General features: G+C 37.0%; 1 protein-coding gene across 5 annotated transcripts in view; it reads right to left on the bottom strand.

Annotated features, from left to right (window-relative positions):
• Positions 1 to 10,391, bottom strand: part of LOC309574968 (sodium channel protein type 2 subunit alpha-like) — a gene marked incomplete at both ends in the record, with an annotated part of 46,102 nt that extends 35,711 nt beyond the window's left edge. For 4 of the 5 annotated variants that reach the window (XM_082285027.1, XM_082285026.1, XM_082285029.1 and 1 more), the window contains 7 exons: positions 649 to 712; positions 4,123 to 4,359; positions 5,231 to 5,322; positions 5,949 to 6,077; positions 6,929 to 7,005; positions 8,304 to 8,435; positions 10,119 to 10,391. In XM_082285027.1, the coding sequence (XP_082141153.1) occupies positions 649 to 712; positions 4,123 to 4,359; positions 5,231 to 5,322; positions 5,949 to 6,077; positions 6,929 to 7,005; positions 8,304 to 8,435; positions 10,119 to 10,391 (1,004 nt within the window). Of the gene's footprint in view, positions 1 to 648; positions 713 to 4,122; positions 4,360 to 5,230; positions 5,323 to 5,421; positions 5,514 to 5,948; positions 6,078 to 6,928; positions 7,006 to 8,303; positions 8,436 to 10,118 lie in introns of all 5 variants that reach the window. The other variant, XM_082285028.1, reaches the window with a different exon arrangement.
• Positions 10,392 to 17,453: the final 7,062 nt, after the last annotated feature.

The raw sequence follows: 17,453 nt of genomic DNA, 5'->3' as shown, positions 1-17,453 counted from the left end.
GGGTGTTTTAGAGCCATAATCAACCAAAACCAAGGGACGGACTGGTAATTCATTAACATAAAGAACTATGTGATTTTGTTACAAAAAATTGTCACAGAAAGAGAGCAAGATGCATGCATGCAGCTGCCAGACAGAAAAAGCATGAAGATGTCTTCCCTAAATCTGGTCATAAGTCCCAGTGCTCCATGCCTATTTTAGAGTTGAGAAATGGCAGGGAACCATGATAAAGAATGTTCTTAATTCATTGATAACACAAGGTCCACCTGCTAAGTGGAATTTTCTAGTTACATATGAGTTTTTAAAACAAATTTCCAGCAAAGTATTTTGTCATTTAACATTTTTACTCATTCAAGTGTCCAGCTACTAAGAACCATGACTGTATTACTACTGACTGTGACATTAGTGTGGCAGAATGTGTCTACCTCCTCTCCACCATAGATGGTTGGTGCATATGCAAGAGATAGCCCAGGCCAGGTCACAGGCCCAGCATGGGGTCATCTCTGGCACCAAAAGGGCTCAGGCCCCCAGCTAAGAATCAACACCTTAGTCTGGAGAGCAACCAGGCAAATAAATTCGCTTTTTTAAGTTTAGATTGACATTTTTTACATGTTTTTAGACAGATAGTATGTAATTTTCAGTATACCTTACCCTGCATCTGAGCTATTGCCACAAAGCAGAAAATCCTTTGCTCCTTCTAGGCGATAGAAATGACCTAAAGAAAAAATAGGAAGTAACATGTTTACACATGAAAAGAGTTTGGGTTTTTTGTGACAATGAACCTATGTTCAAGTCATCATGTTTTGAATGTTCATAACCTCCCATTCACGTTTTCCCAATAGTGGGTTCAAATACTGGCACAATCATTAGAATGGCTTGGATTGGAAGTGACCTCAAAGATCATCTGATTCCAAAAACCCATGCCTGGACAGGGATGCCACTTAATAGATTGGGGCTCCATGCAACCTGGCCTTGAACACTTCCAGGGATGAGGCCCCCACAACCTCTCTGGGCAACAAAATAAAAACACATTGCAAAAATTAAATCCTAGAACAATGATTCGAACATAAATTGCATAGTCTTTTCTTGAGTCACTGCACACTGAATATCCTTCCAAAATCTGATGTTCAATAGATAAGAGAAAGAAAACACAAAACTTGAAACTCCTGTTATCCAGTAAGTAGACTGTAATCAGACAAAGCCTATCTCCTTTAAAATGGAACTATTTGTGATGACTTCCTGGCAGTTTTAAAGTCAGAGCAACATTAACTAGCACATCCTGTGACTGAGAATACGAAGGCAGCATTTAAAAAGAAAATGGGAGTTCCAATTACAATGTTCAACAGCTGCTGTACTATAAACAACTTTACGGAATTATTCTTTTAATTATAAGATGGTAGCCTTCAGCAAAAGAGAAATATATATTGTTATTAATTATTAACAATTGTGCTGTCCTTAAAATAAAACAAAAAAAAGAAAAATAATACAGTTAGAAAGATGATAATAAATCTGGGAAGAAGTTTTTAAGAGTGAAGGTAAACCCCATTCAGAGGGACCTAGGCAAGCTGGAAGAACAGGTTGACAGGCAACATATAAAATTCAGAAAAGACAAATGCAGCTGTGTGTCTGGGAAGGAAGAGCCCCTTGCAGTGATACAGGCTGGGAACTGACTGGCTGAGAAGCAGCTCTGCAGAAAATGCACTGGTGGACAGAGAGGCAGGTGAGGCTGAGTCAGCAGTGTGCCCTGACACCCAAGAAGGGCAACAGCCTCCAGGCCTGCAGGAACAGAAGGCCAGCTCTCAGAATGAGAGAAGTGACTGTCTCCCTCAGCTCTGCACTCACTAGACTTTACCCAGAGTATTATGTCCAGGTTTGGCACCACAGTGCGAGCAGACATTAATAAAATGGAGCACAAGGTCACCATGGTCATTTCATTAATGCGAGGCTGGAGCATTCATCATGTGAGGAGAGAACAAGGAACCTGCGCACATTCAGCCCGGCAATGGGAAGGCTCTGCGGGGAGCTGGGAGAAAGCATCCAGTAACTGCAAGGAAGCTATCAAGGGGACAGAGACAGGTTCTTCTCAATGGTGCATGGCAGGAGAATGACAGACAATGGGCAAAATTACAAACAAGAGAGGTTCTGACTAGATACGAGGAGAAACTTTACACCATGAGGATAGCCAGGCACCGAGTTCTGGAAAAGACAGAAATCTGGAAAAACACTCTTATCTCAACTAAATCAATCTGCTGCCATCCTCAGCTGATGGTCTTGATGTACCTTTCAAGCTGACAAAGGTTTTGGTTTTCATAGGGCAAAAAATCTACTGCATTTAAATAGTCAGAAATAGCCCATAATATATGAATATAGGAGGATGAATAATATTTGAACATAGCAGGATGACAAACTGAACACTTAAATATAGTGATGCCAAAATCCTACCATTTAAAACCAATACTTATAATGCAGCTGACACTGTATACAAATAATTAATAGTTAGATGAGAAAGGAGGAATACAAACACAACCAGACCAAACAGCCTTCTTGCCTGCATCAGCACTCTGTAGACTCCAAGCAAAGACAAAACATGTAGCATAGAAAGCAACTGACATTCTGGAAAATTTTATTTCTTTTAGATTGCCACCTAGTTCAAACTGGATATAGAGAACCTATATAATGTATAATCTGCATCTGAAGTGAGAATTCACAAATGTTCTGCAGCACATTAGCTATCAGCCAAAACTGCCCACAAAGCACTATAACCATTCCATTTTCACATCCCTTCTTAGGTAAATAAACTAGCTAAAGTGACAGATTTCACAGAAAACAAACACAGTCACAGAATTTCAACAATTCAGAACCATAGAAAGATAATCTGAAAATGCAGAAAACAGCAGAAAACTTTAATGTCCAATGTTAAAAATGGGAGAAAATCTGGCTCATCAAAACTCAGCCTATAACAATTGTATTTTCCTTTACTTTTTTGTGAGAGTCACTGAGGATGAAAGCTAGCATCCATTAGCCTACAAATTTATTTTTACTTAAATACACTACTTTTACAATTAAGTACTAAGCAATACCCTGTAAATCTACTTCTAGTACAAATCCACACATGAAAACTAATTTTTGGTAATTAGAAGTTATACTACATCTCATAGTTCATTGTGTATTATAACATTACTGATGCTATCACTTAAAAGGACAGAAATACAAAACATAAGCATCTGCATGTTTCTGAACCAGCCTGCTTGTTTTCACTTCAGTCTACAGACATTAAGCCTGCTGAAAAATACCTGGATGTGTTTTTCAGTCCCAAGCAACAAATCCTACAGCTAATACCATCTCCTTTCCGACTGGAATCTCTGCCTGCCTGGGGAGTTGTATATCAGTGAAAGCAACTGGTTTGTTACCTCCACCTAATAATAAAAGCACACCTTAACTAGAAAAGTGTCTCAAATTTATCTAGTGCTTCTGGTTTTTTATACATCTCCTAAAGATACAAGAAAAGCCTAAAATAATTGGTTTTGTTCAGCCTTGAGAAGACGAGGGAGCTGGGGGCAGGGAGAGATGTGTGAAGATCTTCACTCTACCTACAAGTATAACATGAAAGACTGTAATGAAGATGGAGCCTGACTTATCTCAGGAGTGTACACTGGAAAGATAAGAGGCAACTATCAAAAGTTTGAGCATGGGAAATTCTGAAATGATATTCAAGAAAGTTTCTGTGAGACTGGTCAAATGCTGGTACATGCCACCCAGAGGATGCTGTGATATCCCAATCCTTAGAGATACTAAAACTTGACTGGAACAAGGGATTGAGCAGTCTGCTCCACCTGGACCTGCAGCTGAGCAGCAGTTGGCGTGGACTGTAGAGATCCTGTCCAACCTGCATGATTCTGTGATTCTAAAACAAACCTAAGCTTCTAAATACATTTCTGTGTGCAGCCAACGGAAAGAGCAAGCACACCAGCATGAGTTTGGGATGCAATATATACAAATTCCTATTCTTTGCCATCCATTTAATTGTTTTTTTATCCTTAGTCTGAAGTATAAAACAGTTATCTTGTGCTTGTGTGTATGGGTTTATATACAAAAATTTTAGCAAGTTACAACAGTATTTCTTACTTTCATTGTTAATGTATGCTGCCCAGTCAAATTCTGTACCATTAAAGTATGGAGCTACATATTTTTCAAAAGCTGTTGAATTTTTTGATGGCCAGAGCAAGCATTTATTCTTCAAATTGCCCATGAACAGCTGCAGTCCTATCAGTGCAAACACACTCAGGCAAAATACAGTCAGGATCATCACATCCGAGAGCTTCTTCACAGACTGAATTAAGGCTCCAACAATAGTTTTCAAGCCTGCAAACAGAGGCAGATTTCTATTATAATATTAAATATTCAACTAAGCTAAAATGCAATGTAAACTTCTCCAACACACTACTAAATACCATGCACAGCTTCAAAAAAATAGTCTTAAAGCATTTTCCAAAGGAAAAACTACCAATAAGTTTCATCATTCCTACAAAATAATTTCAAAATATGAACGGGAATGAATGGCATACATTCCAAAGCACCTGCTCTTCAAATCAAGAGCTTTCAATTCATGCTCTCTGTACACGTACACTACATCTAAAGAAAATAGTTAATTTTATTTTCTTTTTGATGCCTCTTGCTCCAAACCTTTGCCAGTATTCTATTCCAATACACAACATACTGGTTCTATAACAGCAAACAATAAGAGACCACAATTGTATTTCAGTAGTGATTTTAATGTCTGCATTCCAATGCATCCTCTTCTGTTGGAGGTGGGGTTTGGTGAAGATAGGCATCATAAGTGAACAACTACATCATGCAATCTCCATGCTATTCACTATTATCTTATTACTCTGTCAGGGATTCAATCTTTAAAAAACACTAAAATTTTCAATCCCAAATGTCTTTCATAAATATGTATATGCAACATTCACATTAGTTAGAGAAAAATAAAAAGACTTAATTTTGATCCTTAACATGGGAGAGAAAATTTGACATAATGGAATGGAGGAATATACAGGCTACGTAAATGAGTTCTTCATGCAATTGTGTATTAAACTCTGAGGCTGAGTGTTTTAGAGAATTAGAAAAGGAAATTAAATTGCAATGAAGACAAAAACCTGGATGTTTCTGTTAAAAACATGAGTTCGGCTTCTGCGTAGTTTCAGTCAGCCTCAGTGTTTAACCTGGCTCTCACCTGGAATGACTGATATTGTTTTCAAAGCTCGGAGAACTCTGAATGTTCTCAACGCTGAGACATTGCCCAGGTCCACAAACTCTGTCACATATCTGTAGTGAGGGATTCCACACACAAACACAATGACAGCACACACAAAATTAAACAGAGGTGATGTAGAGCGCCTACTATTTTACACAGTTACTTCTTACCTGGAATTACAGAAATAGTTTTCAAAGCTCTCAATACTCTGAAAGTTCGAAGAGCTGAAAGATTGCCTAGGTTTACAAATTCTGTTATATACCTGTAGGATTAAATCACAGTTATTCAGAATTGAGGTAGAGTGTACACTACTTACCTGGACCTGAAATCCAGACTATTTTTGAAGAAGTAAGTTTAAATTTAAGACTTGCATTGATATTTTCCTCATTCAATTAAGTTTTCCCTAAGAAATTTACCCTTAAGATTTTCCATTAACTGCAAATTTAAAATGAAAATTATAGGTCTGATTTTATTTTTTAAATACTATTTTAAATTGATTGTTCAGTAGTATATTTTGTACTGTGGGATAGTCCACTAATTCTGCTATGTGCTACACTAGTGTAAAATATTTAAGTGGAAAAACTTGAAACACAATTCATCTGCAATTAATTTCAAATGAACTAACATAAGCCAAACAAACTATTACAGGTTCAAAAAAAATTCTGTTATTTTACTTAAAAAAATATTATATACTTACGCAAAGGAAATGACAATAAAATCAAGCCAGTTCCAGGGGTCACGAAGGCAAGTAAAATCATTTATACAGAAGCCTCTTGCAAGGACTTTAACTAGAAATTCAAAAGTGTAAATCCCAGTGAAAGTGTACCTATGAGAAAACATTCAAACAAAAGTTAAAGATCATTGTGTTGTTCAGTGATACATCATGAGCATACAAGAAAATAACTCATACCCAGTGATTAGTACATGAACTGAACAGCAGTTATAAACTCACATAAGCTATGACTGGTTTCCCATCATTCTTTTGTAAAATAATAGAATTATACCTTTTTATTTTGTCTGAAAAATATTTTTGCAGTTTCTAGCATGTAAGCTTTTTTAATTTCAGCACTAATAGTAATAATAATGAATAACATGAAAAAAAAATTTTTGTTCAAATAACATTTCAGCATGGCTGCCACGTCAGAAATAAAGTCCATGGGTAAGTGAAACCTAGTATTTACTAAAGGTACTTGATGGCTGACCAGGTAGACTTGAGAATGTCAAACAATAATCCTCAACAGAGGTATTTTCTTTAGAGTGGGTGTGCCCCATAATTAGATTTTGCTGCACAAAATGAAGGTGATTCAGAGGGGCTACTGAAAGCATCTTCCATACTGAAAAGCAATAGTTTTGGATTGAATTACCTTTTTCATTTTTTAATGACAAAGAACAGCTCAAGAGGGAGAATGCATGAAAACATTGCTTGTATGAACATTCTGAGGAAAAGTATTTCTCAGCATTTTGTTCAGAGAAAAATGTTAACAATGTCACAGCTTCTTTCCTTCCCAGAGCTTGCAGGACTCTGCTGCTTTGGGTTGCAGCTAGGACCAAACTCCAAGCAGAAAAAAGGAGAACACTGGTATTACACAAGTAAGTAAAACTGCATGGTCTAGCTCTTAATTTACTTTTCATTTTTGAACAACTTTAAAAATTATAAGCCAATTAAAATATACTTACTCTACATCCTTTGCCCATTCTGGAAGATTCCTCCATGTCATAAATACACAGTTTGCCAAAATAGTGAGCATAATGACCTTGTTGAACAATGTTGACCGTAGTTAAGGAACACACTCCTTTTAAAGCCGAATTTGCATAACACAAAATAGGCCAGGACATAGAATATTGACAACATATATGATACAAATCAATTTACTATCACTAGCAATGTCATAAATAATGCAGGTATGGTTATACACAAGAATGATGGTTATACACCTATCACAGAACCACTTAGGTTGGAAAGACTGCTGAGTTCACCAAGTCCAACCTTTGACTCTTCACTTGTCAACTAGACCATGGCACTAAGTGCCACATCCAGTCATTTCTTGAACACCTCCAGAGATGTTGACTCCACCACTTCCCTGAGCAGTCCATTCCAATGCTTGACTACATTTTTTGTGAAGAAATTCCTCCTGATGTCCAACTTGAACTTTCCCTGGTGCAGCTTGAGCCCATTTCCTCTTGTCCTGTCGCTGGTTACCTGGAAGAAGAGCCTGCCTCCCACCAGGCTACACGCTCCTTTCAGGGAGTTGTAGAGAGCAATAAGGTCCCCCCGAGCCTCCTCTTCTCCAGGCTAAACACCCCCAGCTCCCTCAGCTGCTCCTCACAGGACTTACTCTGTAGACCCTTCACCAACTTTGCTGCCCCTCTCTGGACACACTCCAGCACCTCAATGCCTTCTACTGAGCAGCACAGAACTGGACACAGCACTTGAGGCATGACCTCATCATTGCCGAGTACAGGCAGATGATCACTGCCCTGGTCATGTTGGCCACACTATTCCTGATACAGGCCAGGATGCCTTGCCCTTCCTGGCCACACGCTGGCTCGTGTTCAGCTGCTGTCAATCAAAACCTCCCATGTCCTTTCCCACTGGGCCACTTTCCAGCCACTCTGCCTCCAGCCTGTAGCACTGCATGGGGCTGTTGTGGCCAATGTGTAGGACCCAGAACTTGGTTATGTTGAACCTCATGCCATTGGTCTGGCCCAGCAATCCAGCCTGTCCAGGTCCCTCTGTAGAGCCTTCCTACCCCCCAACAGATCAACAGTTCCACCCATCTTGGCATTATCTGCAAACTTACCAAGGGTACACTCACTCCCTTCATCCAGATCACCCATAAAGATTTTAAACAGGGCTGGACTCAATACTGCACCTTAGGGAACTCCACTAATGACTTGACTTCTCCTGAATTTAATCAGCAGGTTGACTAATCTTAGCTCAGATTGATTTTGAGAGGAAAGAATTAAACACGGGAACATGTTTAAACACTAAACCAAAACTCCCAGCGTTAACCTTAGTAATATTAATCAGTAACAAGTTTTAACAAACCACTTGAAAAGGATATGAATGAACCAAAATCTTAATAGCTAGTCTTCTAGTAATATTGAAAGGAGATAAAAGGTACAAGGCAGGTGTGGCACTGAACCTGTGGATTGTCTTCCCTTTATCCAGTACTATAAATGTCTTTAAAAAAATAGACAGAAAGGGCACGGGGGTAGTGGGGTTAGGAAATAGGAAATTAAGGATATATGTTAGCAACCTTGCCATAATAGACGCTGCTTACACACATCTAAGTAGCCAAATTTATTTCCAGTAGAATTGTACAAGGAAACATCAGATTCTAAATTTTCACATGAGCAATGAAAATGCTACACCGTGCATTCTTTGTGCTCTTAAACAAAATCTGCATTTCAGGTTTCATTTTCTAGTATTAAGTAATTACATTAAAAATTTAATTTAAAATATGACTTTTTACATTTAAATTTAATGCAGCTCTTTCATTTAAGAATGAAGTAGGCAATGCAAAACAAAGCACCTAACTAACCATTTTTGGGCATTCACAAGGAATTATTTAACCATTTCAGCATGCTAAAACTCCGGGGTTGAGACATCCTTGGCTTTTTAAATCCTTGGCTTTACTGCCTTTATTGCCTGTGCAGCTGTCACTAGTACCATCAATGTAACCATTTTTTATTTTGAATAAGAGACACCATGAAAATATCATCTAATGAAATCTTAATTCAATCTACATTTAATGATTATTCTCCCAAAGTCTAATATCCGTAAATAAGCAGGTTATAACACTAAATACTTCTGTTTTCCAATGGCATTTTACTATAAAAGAAATAGGTCATTTGTCAATAGTGGTTGTGAAGTCAAGAGAATAAAACCAAAAATAACTAAAAAATCTACATCTGATTATTAGTCTTCAACATTCTATATCAGAAAAAACACTGCTTTTATTAAGTTGCTTATTACAGAGATAATACAGCTCTTTGGTTAAATTCGAATTTGCAAGATACTGTTTTGTTGATTATCCAGTACTTAATTTCGAGAACCCATTCCTTGCTTTTATTTTAACAAGCATTTTATTGATTACACAATAAAATAACCACTTGCTGCTTATTTTGTACTGCCTTTTCAATGTAAACCCAGTTTTGTTTTCTTTCTTGACATCATTCCACTTCACATGCCTATATAAAAATATCTTTTCTTCATCTGTACTTGCCAAAGTAAACACCTTGCTCTTTTCTTCTTTTTTTATCACTATATCTATAAAAGAAACTGAATCAATATATATCAATTTAGATTTTGTCTTTGGGTCTATATTGGGCCTATAACATAGATCCAACATTGAAACATGAAGCAGATTGGTTTAGCCTTTATACTTTTTTTTATTATTATTTTGTAAAGCAAGTATTTGTACAGTATTTTAGGGAATGTTTGACAGTGGTTTTTTCTGTCATATGACTGTATGAGCACTTTGTCTAAAGACTTCCGTAATGAACTAGATCTCAGGTACTAAGTTTTTTTTAAAAAGCCCAGAGAGTAGCCGCACAGACGGGAAGTTTTCAAATGCTTCAGCATTCAATCAGTTCTGAAGAGATTACAGAACATTTAATACAAAATCCATTAACTAAAATACCACAGCATTAGACATTAAAAGAAAAGTGCCCTTTAAAAAAAAAAAAGGAACTTAAGCAAGAGTTACCGTTGTCTTTTTAGTGCAATTAAAATAATTAACATGATAGCACCTACTGCATAATAATTTCAACCCGCACTTCTGATCAACTCCCCAGCAGACCATTTATCACTTTATAGTTCAACAGGAGTGTTCTAATTACACTCTTAATACAAAATACTTACTTTTTTATTCATGTAATATGGGTCCAGGTCCTCCAGGGGTTCAGACACCATTCCTGGAGGAATATCACCATAAATAAATGGCAGTGTCTTTCCTGCCTCTAAGTCACTATTTGGCTTTGTGTGATTTTGTTCATGACCAGCATCATCTGTAGGCTCATCTTGGTCACAGTGAAATTTTTCGTCAGCAATACGTTTTTCAATAGCTGCAAGAGATTCTTTGGTGAAATAGAAGAAGCTGTCAGGTCCTGGTGGTAACAGCATTGCCTGCGCCATCTTTTCATTCTGCAAATTTTAAATGCTTTTCGGCTCTTGTGCAAGAAGATCCTAGGAAGACATGGAGGAAAAAGAAGAAGAAACAGAAAATCACACCACCAACAAAATCCCCAAATAAAACCTTTTGGCGTAGTCAGCATCTGCCTCTTTTCTCTTTATAAAGCTCTGTGGCAAGAAGTATTTCAATTAACGGTCAGATATTTAATAGAAAATTAGCAACTGGTAACAACATGGCAAACAGATAGAAGTTAAGATGTAAAGAAAAAAATAATGAAAGAAGAAAACAGATCAAATTTTCCTACAGTTTGTCAGCTCAGGTCAATACCTCACAACAAAAAAAAGAAAAACATTCTCACTTTCCCTAGCCTAATATTAAGTTACCTTGTCATGAAAAAATGTGTTAGCACAGCTAAGTAGTGCAGTCAATGGTTACAACCTCTAACATACAAATCTATGCATTTTTGGCACAGCACCTTAAAAAACCTTGCATTTATATGACAAAAGTAGAAAGAAAAAACATGCTATTTTTATTACTCTCAATTTCTGATGGCAACATTACTCCATCTGGTGGCTTATACTATGATTGCTAAACTAATGTTTATATTATACTATTAGGTACTACACAAACACCTTCTATATTTAAAGCCATAGTCACAGGCAGAAAGCAACCAGCCTGAAGTTTAGTCTTCCCCTTTTAGGCTTTCTGATTGGTATCTACCTGATTTTTAATTGTAACTTTGATGGCACAATCTCCATAATTAAGGAAGTTATGATGGATTAAGAGTTTTAGATTTATATAAAAAGCACAGCCTACTCAAAAGTACAGTATTCTCCTGGAAACCAAGGATATTTTCAAAATACTTAAAAATAATAAATTCATTAAATTACAACAATCACTAATTGATCATTTCTTTCTAGATTATATTTTCTACAGTGAGTGTATAGTTAACACCTAAGGGTGCAGTATCTTCAGAAAAAACCAATTTTTTGAACAGACGCGAGATGGAATCCAGTCCCACTTGCTGACAGTCATTAAGTGTTGTAGCCTTTGTCAACACAACGTTGTGGTGAGTTGACCTTGGCTGGCTGCTCTCCCACTCACGCTCCAAAAAAGGAACTGCATAGGGGAGAATGAAGCGAAAAAGCCCAGGTATTAAAATAAAGACAAGCAGATCATTTACAAATTACTGTCATGGGCAAAACACACTTACTTGGGGAAAAAAAAATTATTGCCAATTAAAACAGAATTGGTAAATTCTGGTAAATTCTGGTAAATTCTGTTTGGTAAAAATGGTAAAAAAGAAAAATCCTAAAAGAATTTTCCCTTTGCCTCTTGTTTACAAGCTCAACTTTACTGTTTTACTTTCAACTTCTACACCTCCTCCCTCCCCAAGAAGCATGGGGAAGGGCAGGAATGGGGGCTGGCGTCAGACCATTGCAGTTCTTCTTTGTCACTCCACCCTCCTGTTTTTCCCTTGATCCAGCATGTGTCCCTCACACAGGCTGTAAAGCTTCAGGATAAGGTTGCTCCAATGTGGGCTCTGCACGTGCCTCTCCCTCTAGAAATACTTTCTCCAGTGCGGAGTTCCCCAGAGGCTGCAGGTTGGGTATCTACTCTGGTACTGTCCTCTACGGACTGCGGGGAAATACCTGCTTCAATATGGCCTGTCCCACAGGCTTCCAGGGATTTTCTGCTCCAGCACCTGCAGCCCTCCTCCCACTCCTGTTCCCCTGACCTTGGAGTCAGAGCTGTTACTCACACTTCTTTCCTCATACTGACCTGTGGCGTTTTGTTCTTTTCTGAATGTGTTTTCTCTGAGGCATTGCCATCCTTGCTGAGCTGTGCAGAGGGCAGCCCTGGGCTCTCTGCACGCAGCCTGTCTGGCAGCCCACCAGCCCTGAAACATCACGGCCACTGCTCAGAGTGACCACAGGCCTCACTGTCAAGAGGAAAAAACTTAAGGCAGATTTAGATGATGGGAAACGTTATAGGCTCCTGCCACCACAAAAGGCACAGAGTGAGCCAGTTCTCCTGACCCCAGTGTGTGTGGTGAGGATGCACTGGGAAGGAAAAATACTGATGGCAGACTTTTTCATGAAGTGTAAGAGCTCCAAATTCAAATAACCCATGACACAGTGAATCCCAGATGTCTGCCTCTTCCATGTCAACTTTTAGGTCAACTTCATGTTAGTTGAGGATATTTTCTATTTTAAAAAATTTTACAGCAGAAACTAGATTGCCATGGATACACAACCCATCATGCAAGCTATCTCTTCCTTAAAATTTGTCAGTTGAGGTTATGGACAGACTTCAAATCCCTGCTTTTTCAGCTGAGTCACAATAGGTTCCAAGTCTTTGGCAAATACCACATTTTTCATGTCAGCTGCTAAGCACTTTACAAAAACACAGACAGGTTTTTCCTCTGGAAAAGAAAGCCTGAGAATGCCAAGTCTTTCCTTATTTATTTAAAAATGCATAATTTCATCTGATCCATCTTAAAGCAATTCACCATTTTCAAATGCAAGATTTGATTGTTTAGCCTTTTGGGTTAAATCCTTCTCAAATCCTTAGCACCAGTGAACCTGAAGATCTGCCCAGTCATACTTGGACTGAGAACCAGCTATGTCTCAAAAGGTACTTTTTCTTCCGAAGGTGAATGACACCAGTGGCTCTAAATACCCAAGAAACCTTCACCAGCAAAAAGGGAGAGAGATCTGTCTTCCAAGGAAGAACACCAGGATCTCTTTCCATAAGCTTAATTTTTACCTACGAACTAAAGTAACACAAGTATTACTTGGTACCTTCAGGTCATTTATTTAGCTTACAACTTTGGGTTTGTTTTTTTTTATAAAATGGAGGGTGAGGTATTATCTGCTTCTTTATTTGTAAGATGAAATTCACAAGAATTTCCTTAGTGCAAGCAGCCAAGTCTATACATATTTTTTTTTAAGTCAAGGGGCGTTCTTACTAGTAGGGGCTTTTTCCTACACCAAGGTGGTAGCAGTATTAACTTAAATAGTAGGTTTTCCTCAAAAAAAGTCATTCCTATATAGTATATTACCAGTAGTACATGTATTGTAACAGATTCTGAGGACAGCACTTGTAATAAAATTTGTATTTCATGAATGATGCAAACAACAGTGAATGCCACTGTAAGTAGTCTACACACACTCAGTTATTATCTAAAATGGCTAGATGGTTGCACAAAATCTTTTAGAGTCTGAAGAGACAAGAAGTAAGATCTACAGCTATTAGACCAACTTCTATCTTATAACCAAATAAAACAGGAGCTTTACACATGGTGCTGCCCTGTCACAGTAATGTTGCTCTTTACAGGCTAAATAAAATATAAGATTTTCAGCACCACTACACACCACTGACCAGTCCACCATACCTATGAACAAGTAGGAGCACACTTGGCAGTCTAAGAAATACATAGGCAACTTTGTGCTTCAATGATTATCAACAAGCATGTCAAAAACAAAAACCAACCAACCAAAACCAAACAAAACGAAACAAAAACAAACAGAGAAAAGGGAGATACTCATGGAGAACGCAAATATATACCATAACATTCAGTTAGTCTTTTAGAGTATGTTCTCATTACTTGGATAAAGACTCTACAAAACTTTAAAAACAGTTTTCTAGTCAACGTTAGGCATATAGACTTGGAAGGTGACGAATACAATGCCCACAGAAACTACTTGTTATCAAACATGTACTTGAAAATGTCACTAACTGTTATGTCTGTCAATGCATTTAGGCTAAATTTACTCTTTAGAGGTCTATAGTGCATAAAACTAGAAGTTCATGACTGTTTATTTTACCAAATGCCACTACGGCCTTATGGCAGTTTTTCTGAGTTATTGCAGTTGTTATCAGAATGAAAACCAATCTTTCCGCTTGCATGTTCATATTCCGCTGGTTCATTCAGCAAGGCTTAAGTGGTACCCTTAGGGCTGAGATGAACGCCAGCATTTCTCTCTAGAGACACCACAGCCAATGACTGCAACACAATTCTCAATGTTAACACAAAACAGAAAAAAATCATTTTCCAATACATGACAAATCTCTTCTGTGAATGTTTTATGCTAGCAGCCTAATCACTGCCCATGCTTGGAAAAAAACCCACACCTATTAAACACTTCTTGAGTTACAGTTCAGTGACTGTTTCCTTGTCATGACTTTTTTAAAGTACTGCAAATATATAAATGTTGTAACACTATGGAAGAAAGTGGTGCTGTTTATACCGTTATCTCATGCAAATCAGTTTACCCAAGAAGGAAAGTGAACAAAAAAAAAAGATAAAGCAGGATGGATTGGTTTAATGACTTAAATGTGTCTCTTTCCTGCAATTTTGATGGTACTTGTATTACAAACTAAGAGGTAGTAGCAATCAAACCAGAAAACATATGACATGAATCCTGAAGAAACTGTTACCCTTCCCCCCAAAAAATCTCACAAAGGTCCTTCTGAAAGCCCAACATTAAAAAATCCACCATCAGTAAAAAAAAAACCCCAATACATAAATCCCCATTTTCTCAGCTTACTGTTAAGAAATAGGCTTCTAGTCTTTCATGGCTATGTTGTGCATGTAAGCCTGAATAGAGACTCTGTCCATCAAGAGGGACAGAAAATTCAAATTACAAATGAAAGATTACAGAAAACTACTACATACCACAGACTCTGCAGTAGCACAGCACTAGGAAGAAACTCCTGGGGCAGGAACGAGCCAGTTAACAACCTGATATTAATGTTAACATAAATATATTCTTACGGAATATGGTTGAGTGAGCAAGAATAATTTTTAAATGATCTTTCAGAAAATATTTTTAATATGTATACAAAGAAGAGCATCAGGGTCATTTATATTAAGCTTGAGGTTTTAAGCTTGAGTCCACCAGGCTATAAAGAAAAGCATGAATATGTAGGTTTTTGTTGTTTCCATATATATATATATGTATTTGTTTTTATATTTATTTTAATATTTGCAAAAATAATGGTCAAGCTTAGACCCAAACCAGTCAGCAACAAACCCTCAGTACCAACGAAACGTGTTTCCCAAACACAGTATTTTTATCTTAACATTTTTCAGAGGTAGAAATAACATATCTGCTCTTCCTACTATATATTCTACAACATAATGATGAATTTTTACAGTATTATTCCCAATGTTCTCTGTGCTATGGTACATTTCATAGTGTTATTTGAGTAACTTGAATAAAGCTTTGTGTACTAAAAAAGCCATACTAATGAAATTACTAAGTCTCAAAAAACATCTAGTTTCACATGTATGAAACTTCATTAAAAATAGGAAGCTACTATCATGACAGGTAAAGATGTTCAGTGAATTTCATTCAGGCAAGTGATCAAATCTGATGAGTCATAAGCAAATTTACAGATATTTTCTTTGCTATGCTCTTTTTTGTGCATTTTTGTATATAAAAGAATACTATTTTTTTTCCAAGGATATTGAATTCTACTATATAAATTAAGACAAACTATTAACTGCTATATTGTCATTATGCAGTGATGCAGGCTTCAGTTTCTGCAGAAAATAAGCTGGGTTTATTACTGCTCCCTCAATATCACAATGCTGTGATTGTTTGCAAAACAAGCAGGACGCTATAATACAAATCCAGAAAATTCTTAGGACAATGGTTTAAACTAGAAAGCATCTGCTCCTAAACATCAATAAGAACTAAAAGGTTTCTGAATTATTTATTGCTCTGAGACTGAATAGATTAGACCTATGCTACATTTCACCCCTGATACTTCTCAACAAAAGATTGTGCCAATGCAACAGCACTAAGCGGGACAGCTCATTTTTAAAGAAAATATTTTACCATGTCATTATTTTGCCTGTAAGTAATTTCATTCTGTATAGCTTGTTCATGAAAATAATTTTAAAAACCAAAATAAATGTTTATGGAAGACAGAATGAATTTCTGTTCAGTTTAAGGGATTCTACTCCTTATATGAAACTTGCCTTACATGACCTGTATCATTTCTGAAGGTGTTCTAAACTAGGTCTTTTAATTCAATAGCCTCTGATTTCAATTTATGAATTTACAGTAATACACAGAAGATACAAAAAATATTCATATTGCAGGAGTGAAAAATGTTTAAAAACTGGAGGATACTACAACTGATCTTAAAAAAAAATTCTTTAATATAAGCCTATTTTTAGAATCTATAACCACTCAGAGGCAGATCAGTTTGCCTTTCCTTTATGTCAGAAAATGCACTCATCGGGTGCAGATCTAGGAAATTCAGTCCTCACAAACAAGCAATCCAATCCCCATGTATCAAGCAGCCAACTTGGAACAGAGCCAAGACATAGCAAGTACAAAACTGTAAGAGGTTTTTTACTATTGGCAAGGCATGGAAGAACTGTGAAAAACATTATACATTGCCAGAAATGTGATATACACATATTTTTATTCTAGCAAGTATGATATTTCTGTTATTCACATGATTACTTGGACATTTTTCCAGACCAGAGAAAAATTGCTCAAAACATCAAGACCCTGCATCTGGTTAGATCCAAATCAGTCATGTAGCCAACTCTCTGCATAACAAGCCTAATTTAAAGTTTCCTCAACCTGTTAACTCCTCTTAAAATCTAAAGACAAGTTTGTATCAGATTTGCTCCTACACTAAGGCTGTTATTCACTTCAATAGCCCATCAGTGCCTCTTACTTTCATGTATTTACAGTAAAAATTTTTCTCTCAGACTTTTCATCTAGTGACATGAGTTCAGTGAATCTTTTCTGTGAGTCACATAAATGATACTAATCACTGAAGCTTATTTTTACATTTTTTGTGTTTATGTTACATTGTGGGAGAGATTTGTTTTTGTAAATCCTGGTGTTCAGTCTTGCAAGGTTTCTCCTCATTTCTCCAGATTTCTTCTTCAATTTTCTGCTGTTATTTATGTGTCATTTAACAAATTTATGGCAAAATAAGACTTTACATAGTTTCCATCACAAAGCCCTGATAATGCGTGCTTGGTGACCTTTGCTCCAAACCACTTTTTTTATGATGCCAAAAATGATAAT

Source organism: Coloeus monedula (genome assembly GCF_965178545.1).
Source record: "Coloeus monedula genome assembly, chromosome: 7".
Lineage (NCBI taxonomy): Eukaryota > Metazoa > Chordata > Aves > Passeriformes > Corvidae > Coloeus > Coloeus monedula.
Note: the sequence above shows the minus strand (reverse complement) of the source record. Positions and strands in the feature narration are given on the sequence as shown.